Source organism: Nicrophorus vespilloides, unplaced genomic scaffold (assembly GCF_001412225.1).
Source record: "Nicrophorus vespilloides isolate i.1.1-1 unplaced genomic scaffold, Nicve_v1.0, whole genome shotgun sequence".
Lineage (NCBI taxonomy): Eukaryota > Metazoa > Arthropoda > Insecta > Coleoptera > Silphidae > Nicrophorus > Nicrophorus vespilloides.
The window spans coordinates 1-12,675 of NW_017100080.1; the positions used below are offsets into that span (position 1 = coordinate 1).

The following is a 12,675-nucleotide window of genomic DNA, read 5'->3' on the forward strand; positions in this document are numbered from 1 at the left end:
CCAAGGACCAATCGTACCCATCTTTGGAGATAATCTTCTTACCGTGTTCCGAAAGGAATCCTTCTTCGATATGTTTGTTAGGCTTTACCTGAGATTTCCTAATGAAAGGTAGTGACGTGGGTAAATAACTTTCATCGCTTATTTTTAGAACTTTGCAGATATACCGGGTTCTATCAGATGAATAATCCGATGTTATTAATCCGCGATCCTGAATTGATGAAGACATTAACAGTCAAGGACTTCGACCATTTTACAGATCGTAGACCTTTCATACCCGAAGACTGCGACCCTTTGTGGAATAAAAATTTGTTTGCGTTAAAAGGTATTTTAATTGATTGCAGTAATTTGAATTTTTAAAACAAATTCATAATATTGTGAATTTAAGGAGATAAATGGAGAGAAATGAGAGCTACTTTGAGTCCAGCATTTACCAGCAGCAAAATGCGAGCGATGTTTTGCTTAATGAATGAATGCGCTGAGCAGCTGGAATATTTCTTTCAGGAGGAAAGTAAAAAGGGCCAAATAGTGCGTGACATGAAGGATGTCTTCACACGTTATGCAAATGATGTAATAGCGACCTGTGCATTCGGTATAAAGTGTAATTCTCTGAAAGAACCAGAGAACGAATTCTACGTAATGGGTAGAAAAGTCGTGAATTTTGGTAATCTATGGAAAAATTTGAAGTTTTTCGCTCTCCTTTTTATGCCTAAAATCTCAAAAGTATGTAATGTAAAAATTCTTCTTCAGACAAATATTAATTATAAGATTTTAGTTTGTGAAAATAACGATGTTCAGCAAGGAGTCGAGCGAGTTTTTCAAGTCGGTTGTAAGTGATAACTTGAGAATCCGCAAAGAACAGAATATTGTGAGACCGGATATGATCAATTTGCTGATGGAGGCGCGTAAAGGGAAGCTGAAGCACGATGGTGAAAGTCAAGAGCAGGACGCAGGATTCGCAACTGTCCAAGAATCAGATATTGGTATGAAGGACATAAAAATGAATATGGAAATCACTGATACCGATATTACCGCTCAGGCTTTAATTTTCTTCAGCGCTGGCTTCGAAACTGTTTCTACGTTGATGACATTCATGAGCTATGAATTGGCCGTGAATCCGGATATTCAAAAGAGACTGCAAGAGGAGATCGATGAAACACGCAAGAGGTGCAATGGTAAATTGACCTATGAAACATTGGCTACGATGAAATATATGGATATGGTTATTTCGGAGACTCTGAGAAAGTGGCCATCAGCAGTTGCCATGGATCGATATTGCGTAAAACCATATACTATTCCTGCTGTTAAACCCAACGAATCTCCCGTCCATTTGAAGATTGGTGACATCATTTCCATTTGCTGATGGAAGCCGTAAAGGGAAGCTGAAGCACGGGGTGAAAGTCAAGACAGGACGCAGGATTTGCAACTGTCCAAGATCAGAAATTGGATGAAGGAATAAAAATGAAATGGAATCACCGATACGATATACCGCTCAGGCTTTAATTTCTTTACGCTGGCTTCGAAACGTCTACTTGATGACATTCATGAGCTATGAATTGGCGTGAATCCGGATATCACAAAGAGAGCTGCAAGAAGAGATCGATGAAACCGCAAGAATGCAATGGTAAATTACCTATGAAACATTGGCCACGATGAAATAATGGATATGGTTATTTCGGAGACTCTGAGAAAGTGGCCACCGCGTTGCCATGGATCGATTTGCGTAAAACCATATACTATTCCTGCTGTAGACCCAACGAATCTCCGTCCATTTGAAGATTGGTGAATCATTTGGTTACCGATATCGGTCATCACAGGGATCCGAATACTATCCTGAACCAGAAAAATTTGACCGAGCGTTTCAACGAGAGAACAACACCAAATAAGCCTTTCACTACAACCATTCGGTTATGGACCAAGAAACTGTATTGGATCCCGTTTCGCACTCATGGAAACTAAAACAGTTTTCTTCCATCTTCTATCCAATGCGAGCTCGAAGTATACAACAAACAGAGTCCGTTAAAGGTAGATAAGAAAAGTTTAGTTTAGATGCAGAAGGCGGCGTTATTTAGGTTTCAAAAAAGAAACAAAAGCAAATAAAATAAACTTAATATTTACTACTATCTAAATCATTATTCATTATTTACTTCACATTATAAAAAAATATAAACCTTACAAATAAATAATTAAACTTTATGCAAAAAGACCTTGTTTTATTATTTTATTATTTTTGTTATTCATTGGATATGTGTATTTTATGTACGTGACTGATGAAGGAAAAACGTTTTTAACTATTTAATGCTTTTATTCCCATTTTTTCAATTAATTTATTTTTTTCTACAATAATATGAGTATCTTACAAATTGTTTATTATATCTAACATATAAAAATCTTATCGAAATTACGATAAATTCCGTAATTCGGTAGTAACAATAAAAATAAAATAAATGATATTTCGCAATATTTGGAAATCGCAGGTTCTTGAACTTTTTTATTATCCTTTATCTACGCTATGGAATCGAATTGCATCACATTTTTCCAAAATACAATTCAATTAATGCGAAAACATGGAATGATTTTATTCCAATCAATCTATAGTATAAAATTAAAAGATAATAACTGTTATCCAAGTTATCACAACCTGAGATATATATTATTTACTTTATTATTTAATACGCAGACGCTTCTGTAACAACGTATAGTGAAGTAGAAATTGTGAATCAGCTGATTTTAACACCAGTATCATATTATTGAGCGAAGTAAGTCTACCTTTATTACACAAACATAAAGCAATTATTATCTAATTACTTTTCAGATGTGGTTATACCTGTTACTATTAGTTTGCGCTATTCTAACATATTACGTGATTAGAGCACTATTCCTACTGGAAAAATCGTAATGTCACTCAAGGACCGATCGTTCCCATCTTCGGGGACAATCTTCTCACCGTGTTCCGAAAAGAATCCTTCCTCGATATGATCAATAGGATTTACAAAAGATTTCCTAATGAAAGGTAGTAACGTGGATAAATAAGTTTCATCGCTTATTTTAATTACTTTGCAGATATACCGGTTTCTACATTTCATTTTTTTTCAATGTCATAATTTATGTTCAATAAACTAAAATTAAAAAAAATACCATTAATTGATTTATTCGAGAAAAATTAATAATTTATATTTTTTTTCTTTTATAGATTATTGTTCATATTTTGATTAATATTTTCTTAATTATGAGAGTAATATATAATAATAATTTTTCAAGATTATCAACTACAAAATGTTAGGTATCCTGGATGATCCCAGCTGCAGACAGTGAAACAATGGTCAAAGGTATGGGGATCATTATTATTGAAACGTTTAGGAAAGATGCTATTAGTTGCTAATCACAACTAGGTTACGATGCAAGATACGATCAAAATTGAGAAGTTTTTCCAAACGGAGGTCGTGAATAGTCACAACTAGGATTATACACATCGCATCTCTATGTTGTTGATGAAATTATGTTCAGATCTTGTTGATGATGTTGATCAAAAGATGTGCAGAGAATTTGTAGAAGGTACGTATCAAGAGTGTCAAAAATGTAGTGACAGAAATTGGGAATGGTACATAGAGATGATAGGAATGGTATAGAAAGGAAGAGGTAAGTAAAAATAGTGGTATTTTCTATATGGCTGTTTATCACCGATGGGTAGATAATTCTATTAAAATTAGTGGACACAGCATATGCATTTTTTCCAATCAATTGAGAATATAGATTCAAAAGATTACAATTATTATCTTATATATTGTCACTTTAGATATAAATAGATATTACATAACATTATTTCAATGCGCAGTTTCGGTAACACATTCAATTGAGTGGGGTCTGGTAAATCAGCCGGCAATAATTTCAGACTAAACAAATCAGTCTTATTGAGCGAAGCAAAATATAAATGTAAGTATACCTCAAATCACAAAGTCTACCTCCACTACGCAAACAAAAACTAATTATTATCTAATTAGATTCCAGATGTGGTTATACCTATTATTATTTTTTGGCGCTATTCTAACGTACTATCTAGTAAAACAACACACCTATTGGAGGAATAAAAATGTTACACAAGGACCAATCGTGCCCATCTTTGGCGACAATCTCCACACCGTGTTCCGAAATGAATCCTTTTTTCATATGATTATAAGAATTTACCAGAGGTTTTCTAATGAAAGGTAGTATCATGGTTAAATAACTTCCATCTCTTATTTTTATTACTTTACAGATACACGGGTTTCTATCAGATGAATAATCCTATGTTATTAATCCGTGATCCAGAATTGCTGAAGATGATAACAGTCAAGGACTTCGAGTACTTTACTGATCATATGTCCTTTCTTCCCGTCCACTCGGATCCTTTATGGAACAAGAATTTGCTTGCGTTAAAAGGTATTTTAAATTAATGTAATAATTTAAATCAGTGAAAGCGTTGCTCTTTATTTATCCCAAATTGGCATTTCTTAGTTAGTATCTAGCTAAACACATACATTATTTACATAATAAAAACATTGTAAAATAAATATTGAAAATGACGAATATTTGTAAAAAGTGTACCGAACTTTTGTTCCAAAAAAAAAAATCACATCCTAAATTTGTTTATAATACGCACACAGTACACACATTGCTCCACACATCACATCAAACGATCAAGAAATTCACCCCATGGATGAATCATATTATCATAGCGGTAAAATTCTTACTATATCAATTTAAAAATCAATATATTAAAAACATTCTAATAGAAATATCCACACAGATTGACGCACTTCCAACCGCTCGGTTTATTCAAAGAAAAAATAAGAAAAAGTTGAATTAAATTATTAGATTAAGGTGCAACGTATTAAATAATTACGTCTGCAATTTGAATTTAACAAATGGCTTATCACTGTGAACTAAATTAATTAACTATAATGTAAACGAAGACACATGTACAATGTTAACTTTTCTACAAGACAAGACAACAAATGTTCTTTATATTATATTGTATGCAAATAAGTTTATTATTATAAATAATTTTAATCATTAATAAAACCTTTATATTATCGATTTTAGGTGATAAATGGAAAGAAATGAGAGCTACCATAAGTCCAGTATTTACAAGCAGTAAAATGCGGGCGATGTTTTACCTTATAAACGAGTGCGCTGAGGGACTTGCAGATTATTTTGAAGAAGAGAGCCAAAAGACTCAAGTTGTACGCGATATGAAAGATGTTTTCACCCGTTACGCCAATGATGTAATAGCAACTTGTGCTTTTGGTATCAAGTGTGATTCGATGAAGGAACCCGAAAACGAATTCTATGTAATGGGTAGAAATGTTTTGAATTTTGATAGTCTATGGAAAAATTTTAAGATGTTTACTGTCATTTTGATCCCGAAAATCGCTAGAGTAAGTAAAATAGTATTTGTTCTTTGAACAAAAGTCAATAATTAGATTTCAGTTCCTGGATGTAACAATATTCAGCAGAAAATCGAGCGAGTTTTTCAAGTCAGTTATAAGTAATAACTTAAGAATGCGCGAAAAACAGAAGATCGTGCGACCGGATCTAATCCATTTGCTGATGGAAGCACGTAAAGGGAAGCTGACACACGGGGGTGAAACGCAAGATCAGGACGCAGGATTTGCAACTGTCCAAGAGTCAGAAATTGGCATGAAGGAGATGAAAACAAAGATGGATATCACCGATACTGATATCACCGCTCAGGCATTAATATTCTTTACTGCTGGCTTCGAAACAGTCTCCACTTTGATGACATTCATGAGCTACGAATTGGCTGTGAATCCGGATATCCAGAAGAAGCTGCAAGAAGAGATCGATGAAACGCGCAAGAAATGCAATGGTAAATTAACCTATGACACATTGGCCACAATGAAATACATGGATATGGTTATTTCGGAGACTCTGAGAAAGTGGCCACCCGCTGTTGCCATGGATCGTTGTTGCGTAAAACCATATACTATTCCTGCTGCTAGTCCCAACGAATCTCCAGTTCATTTGAAGTTGGGTGATATCATTTGGTTACCGATTATCGGCATCCACAGGGATCCAGAATACTATCCTGAACCCGAAAAATTTGATCCAGAGCGTTTCAACGATGAGAATAAGCATAAAATAAAGTCTTTTACTTACAATCCATTCGGTTATGGACCAAGAAACTGTATTGGATCCCGTTTCGCACTCATGGAAACTAAAACAATCTTCTTCCATCTTTTATCCAAGTGCGAGCTCGAAGTAGTACAACAAACAAGAATACCGTTAAAGATAATTAAGAAAGCCTTTACTTTAGATGTAGAAGGCGGCGTTAGTTTGGGATTTAAAACAAGAAAACAAAACAAATAAAATAAACTTAATATTTACTACTATCTAAATCATTATTCATTATTTACTTCACATTATAAAAAAATATAAACCTTACAAATAAATAATTAAACTTTATGCAAAAAGACCTTGTTTTATTATTTTATTATTTTTGTTATTCATTGGATATGTGTATTTTATGTACGTGACTGATGAAGGAAAAACGTTTTTAACTATTTAATGCTTTTATTCCCATTTTTTCAATTAATTTATTTTTTTCTACAATAATATGAGTATCTTACAAATTGTTTATTATATCTAACATATAAAAATCTTATCGAAATTACGATAAATTCCGTAATTCGGTAGTAACAATAAAAATAAAATAAATGATATTTCGCAATATTTGGAAATCGCAGGTTCTTGAACTTTTTTATTATCCTTTATCTACGCTATGGAATCGAATTGCATCACATTTTTCCAAAATACAATTCAATTAATGCGAAAACATGGAATGATTTTATTCCAATCAATCTATAGTATAAAATTAAAAGATAATAACTGTTATCCAAGTTATCACAACCTGAGATATATATTATTTACTTTATTATTTAATACGCAGACGCTTCTGTAACAACGTATAGTGAAGTAGAAATTGTGAATCAGCTGATTTTAACACCAGTATCATATTATTGAGCGAAGTAAGTCTACCTTTATTACACAAACATAAAGCAATTATTATCTAATTACTTTTCAGATGTGGTTATACCTGTTACTATTAGTTTGCGCTATTCTAACATATTACGTGATTAAACACTATTCCTACTGGAAATATCGTAATGTCACTCAAGGACCGATCGTTCCCATCTTCGGGGACAATCTTCTCACCGTGTTCCGAAAAGAATCCTTCCTCGATATGATCAATAGGATTTACAAAAGATTTCCTAATGAAAGGTAGTAACGTGGATAAATAAGTTTCATCGCTTATTTTAATTACTTTACTAGATATACCGGTTTCTATCAGATGAATAATCCTATGTTATTAATCCGCGATCCTGAATTGTTGAAGATGGTAACAGTCAAGGACTTTGACCATTTTACAGATCATAGGCAGTTCTTACCTGACAACTGCGATATTTTGTGGAGCAAGAATTTGATTGCATTAAAAGGTATTTTAATGAATTCTAGTAATTTAATTCAAGTACTTAATATTATAGATTTTAGGAGATAAATGGAGAGAGATGAGAGCTACCATGAGTCCCGCATTTACCAGCAGCAAAATGCGCGCAATGTTCTGTCTAATGAATGAGTGCGCTGAGCAACTTGAAAATTACTTTCAGGAGGAGAGTAAAAAGGGAAAAATAGTACGTAATATGAAGGATGTTTTCACGCGTTATGCCAGTGATGTAATAGCAACCTGTGCATTCGGTATAAAATGTGATTCACTGAAGGAACCTGAGAACGAGTTCTATATGATGGGTAAGAATGTCTTAGATTTAGGTAATCTATGGAGAAATTTGAAGTTTTTCGCAATCATTTTTATGCCGAAAATCGCAAAAGTATGTAAATTACAAACTGTACTTTGAACCAAGGTTAACATGTAGATTTCAGTTTGTGAACGTGACGATGTTCAACAGTGAGTCCAGTGCGTTTTTTAAGTCTGTTATAACAGACAACTTGAGGATACGTGAAGAACAGAAAATCGTGAGACCAGATCTGATAAATTTGTTGATGGAAGCACGTAAAGGAAAGCTGAAGCATGAGAAGGAATCGCATGAACAAGACACCGGATTCGCAACGGTGCAAGAATCTGAGATCGGTATGAAGGAGATGCATACGAAGGAGATCACTGATACTGATATCACCGCTCAAGCTTTAATCTTCTTCACTGCTGGCTTCGAAACCGTCTCTACGTTGATGACATTCATGAGCTATGAATTAGCTGTAAATCCGGACGTCCAGAAAAGGCTACAAGAGGAAATCGATGAAACTCATGAAAAATGCAATGGCAAGCTTACCTATGAAACTTTGACCAAGATGAAATACATGGATATGGTTATTTCTGAGACTCTGAGGAAGTGGCCTCCCGCTGTTGCCATGGATCGATGTTGCATAAAACCATACACTATTCCTGCAACTAGACCTAACGAATCTCCAGTCCATTTGAAGTTGGGTGACATCATTTGGTTACCGATTGTTGGTATCCACAGAGATCCTGAATACTATCCGGAACCAGAAAAATTCGATCCTGATCGGTTCAACGATGAGAACAAGCACGAAATAAAACCATTCACTTACAATCCATTCGGTTACGGACCAAGAAACTGCATTGGATCCCGTTTCGCCCTCATAGAAACTAAAACAATCTTCTTTCATCTTCTATCCAAGTACGAGCTCGAAGTGGTACAACAAACGAGAGTTCCGTTAAAGGTAGATAAGAAAAAATTTAGTTTAGATGCAGAAGGCGGCGTTACCTTGGGTTTTAAAATTAGACAATAAAACAATCAATAAAAACTTTGACTTCACTATATACTTTATAATTAATTAATGTATTTCAATAAATAAGATATTTTTGTCAATATTATTTAAATCACAAACACGGCAAACGAATTACATATTCCGTGTGGTATATTTTCTCAGTATGATGAAAATCTTCGAAATGCAACCACTTGTTTTTGTTGCTTAAAACAGCGGTTTCCAAACTTTTTAATACTACTCCTCATATGAAACAATATAACCTTGGCACCTTTTCTTGCTTCTGCCCCCTTTCAATGTTTATACCGCCTGTGACTCTACATCATATCACGACAAGGTCCTGTATTTTGAACGTTGATATTTATTTTTTTTCGACTTTGAACGCAAATTACAGCCAATTGGATAAAACCATAACCAATGTGTAAATATTCACTACATTCCCCAAGCATCCAGCTTTCATATATATTCAATCTATTATAGTAAAATCTCTGAATGATGTAATTTCATATTTTAAAAATTAGATACTTTACAATTACAAAATATTAAACAATATTTTAGCCGTTCATACTTCAATTTGTTATTTTTTTAATATGATAAGTTCCTGTGTAATCAAAAAGCTCTAATGAATAAAAAAATAATAATCCAAAGTATGATACAGACGTACAACAAGCTATTTGTTTGAATTATCATTATGGCCACATAAGTGATACTTCGATAATATAAGTTACATATATTATACTTTAATTTTCTGTCACTTTAATTTATAATTGTTGAAGATCAAAATACCAATAATTTAAATATATTAATTTAATATCAAAAATAGTGTCTCTTCAAAAAATATTTTTTAAATTATAATTTTCCTAATTTCTTTCATAATTTGACACTAACGATTAAAAAATTTCATTACATATAATGTAATACTCATAAGATACTTTTAGAAGGTTACTAAGATGCAATATATTACGAAATATTTTGTAATAAAAAGGTTATTGAACTTTCCCATTAGCAGCAACAGGTAGACAGATCACGAATGGTGAGTCGAAATGCTGTGATAACCTTGTAAAAAGGTGATGCAATTTTGCATTTTGCAAGGTTATCAAATACAAATCATTTTATACGAAAACATTGCAATGTTTCCAATTAGTTAATAGTATAGATGCAAAATATTATAATCTTTATTTAAGTTATGTGCTACAACTTTCGAATTTTATCTTATTCTCATTATTACTTAATGCGCAGAAGTTTCTGTAACAGCACATTGTGAAGTGGGGATTGTGAATCAGCCGGTATTAATATCAGTCACATCTTATTGAGCGAAGCACAATTCAAATGTAAGTCTACATCAAATTTCAAGATCTACCTGCGATACACAAACATAAACTAATTATTATCAAAATATTTTCCAGATGTGGTTATACCTGTTCTTATTATTTTGCGCTATTCTAACGTATTACGTGATTAGGCACTATTCCTACTGGAAAAATCGTAATGTCACGCAAGGGCCGATCGTGCCCATCTTCGGGGACAATCTCCTTACCGTGTTTCGAAGGGAATCCTTCTTCGATATGATGAACAGGCTTTACCAGAGATTTCCTAATGAACGGTAGTAACACAAATATATAACTTTCATTACTTATTTTTAGTATTTTGCAGATATACCGGTTTCTATCAGATGAATAATCCTATGTTATTAATCCGTGATACTGAATTGATGAAGATGGTAACAGTTAAGGACTTCGACCATTTTACAGATCATAGGACCTTTCTGCCAGACAACTCCGATCCTTTGTGGAGCAAAAATTTATTTGCGTTAAAAGGTATATTAATTTATTCCAGTAAGTTCATTAAAATACTTAATATAATGGATTTTAGGAGATAAATGGAGAGAGATGAGAGCTACCATGAGTCCCGCATTTACCAGCAGTAAAATGCGCGCAATGTTTTGTCTAATGAATGAGTGCGCTGAGCAACTTGAGAATTACTTTCAGGAGGAAAGTAAAAAGGGACAAATAGTGCGTAACATGAAGGATGTCTTCACGCGTTACGCCAATGATGTAATAGCGACTTGCGCATTCGGTATAAAATGTAATTCACTGAAGGAACCTGAGAACGAGTTCTATATGATGGGTAGAAATGTCTTAGATTTAGGTAATCTTTGGAAAAATTTGAAGTTTTTCGCTATAATTTTTATGCCGAAAATCGCAAAAGTATGTAAACTACAAATTGTACATTGAACCAAGTTTAACATGTAGATTTCAGTTTGTGAACGTGACGATGTTCAACAGTGAGTCCAGTGCGTTTTTTAAGTCTGTTATAACCGAAAACTTGAGGATGCGCGAGGAACAGAAAATCGTAAGACCTGATCTGATAAATTTGCTGATGGAAGCACGTAAAGGAAAGCTGAAGCATGAGAAGGAATCGCAAGAGCAAGACGCCGGATTTGCAACAGTGCAAGAATCTGAGATTGGAATGAAGGAGTTGAAATCGAAGGAGATCACTGATACTGATATCACCGCTCAAGCTTTAATCTTCTTCACTGCTGGATTCGAAACCGCCTCAACATTGATGACATTCATGAGTTATGAATTGGCTGTAAATCCAGACATCCAGAAAAGACTACAAGATGAAATCGACGAAACTCGGGAAAAATGCAATAACAAGCTTACCTACGAAACTTTGACCAGGATGAAATACATGGATATGGTTATTTCCGAGACCTTGAGGAAGTGGCCATCCGCTATTGCCATGGATCGATGTTGCGTAAAACCATATACTATTCCTGCCGCTAGACCCAACGAATCTCCAGTCCATTTGAAGTTGGGTGACATCATTTGGTTACCGATTGTTGGTATCCACAGAGATCCTGAATACTATCCAGAACCAGAAAAATTCGACCCTGAGCGTTTCAACGATGAGAACAAGCACCAAATAAAGCCATTCACTTACAATCCATTCGGTTACGGACCAAGAAACTGCATTGGATCCCGTTTCGCACTTATGGAAACTAAAACAATATTCTTCCATCTTCTATCCAAGTACGAACTCGAAGTGGTACAACAAACGAGAGTTCCGTTAAAGGTAGATAAGAAAAGTATTAGTTTAGATGCAGAAGGCGGCGTTACTTTGGGTTTTAAAATTAGACAATAAATCAATTAAAAAACATTAATTTCACTTTATACTTTATAATTAATTAATGTATTTCAATAAATAAGATATTTTGATTATTTTTACCTATATTATTAAAATCACAATTACGGCATACTATTTACATATACATTTTGAATGCAATTTAATAATAATAATATTTTTTGCTATAGTATAGCACAAAAATCAGTAATTTTTTTAAATATGTCATTTATGGAAATAATCGTATAAACTTTATTATCAAGTTGCATATTTTTTTCAAAACTTAAATTTTCTTTCGTTTTTCTTTAAGATCGTTTAAGATCAAAATTCCAATAATTTAAATATATTCGATATTTTTTTATTTACAAAGCAATCTATCTACAAAAAAAGAAAAACAGATATATCAAATAATAAAAATAATAATATTTATTAGCGGGTAGAAAGTTGACTTTTTTTGAAATTATATTTATTTTGTATTCTTTATTTCTGTATATGTTTTTTTTTTGTATGATGCAATAAACATTATTATTATTTAATATTTATTAGTCTCAATGCGACCAAAGGGCTATCGACCTAAGTCTTTCCGCCCAATATATTCTGTCGAAAACAATTTTTTTCTTATCTCTTCAAAAAATATTTCTGCAATTATAATTAAAATTTTCTTAACTGCTACTCGAAATATATTTTCACAAGGAGATGCTTTCTTATTAGCAGAAACAGGTAGACAGATCTCGAGTGTTGAGTCGAAAT

The 12,675-nt window shown here is 33.2% G+C and overlaps 3 protein-coding genes across 4 annotated transcripts; all 3 read left to right on the forward strand.

Moving 5' to 3' along the window:
* The first annotated feature begins 13 nt into the window (after positions 1-13).
* Positions 14-8,844, forward strand: LOC108566901 (cytochrome P450 9e2-like). The gene is made up of 5 exons (XM_017927018.1): positions 14-108; positions 159-322; positions 386-720; positions 773-1,342; positions 8,503-8,844. The coding sequence occupies exons 1-5, from the start codon at positions 71-73 to the stop codon at positions 8,821-8,823; spliced, it is 1,428 nt and encodes a 475-aa protein (XP_017782507.1). The 5' UTR covers positions 14-70; the 3' UTR covers positions 8,824-8,844.
* LOC108566899 (cytochrome P450 9e2-like) lies at positions 3,415-6,412 on the forward strand. Of its 2 annotated transcripts, none has more exons than XM_017927016.1 (6): positions 3,415-3,552; positions 3,833-3,930; positions 3,999-4,202; positions 4,253-4,416; positions 5,080-5,414; positions 5,467-6,412. In XM_017927016.1, exons 3-6 carry the CDS (start codon positions 4,006-4,008, stop codon positions 6,364-6,366), a joined length of 1,596 nt encoding a protein of 531 aa, XP_017782505.1. In that variant the 5' UTR covers positions 3,415-3,552; positions 3,833-3,930; positions 3,999-4,005; the 3' UTR covers positions 6,367-6,412. The 2 variants fall into 2 exon arrangements, with proteins under 2 accessions (XP_017782505.1, XP_017782506.1); XM_017927017.1 differs by lacking the exon at positions 3,415-3,552 and adding an exon at positions 3,572-3,636.
* Positions 8,845-10,084: 1,240 nt separating the features above from the next.
* LOC108566839 (cytochrome P450 9e2-like) lies at positions 10,085-11,946 on the forward strand. Its single transcript, XM_017926917.1, has 5 exons — positions 10,085-10,130; positions 10,206-10,402; positions 10,453-10,616; positions 10,672-11,006; positions 11,059-11,946. The coding sequence occupies exons 2-5, from the start codon at positions 10,206-10,208 to the stop codon at positions 11,944-11,946; spliced, it is 1,584 nt and encodes a 527-aa protein (XP_017782406.1). The 5' UTR covers positions 10,085-10,130.
* Positions 11,947-12,675: the final 729 nt, after the last annotated feature.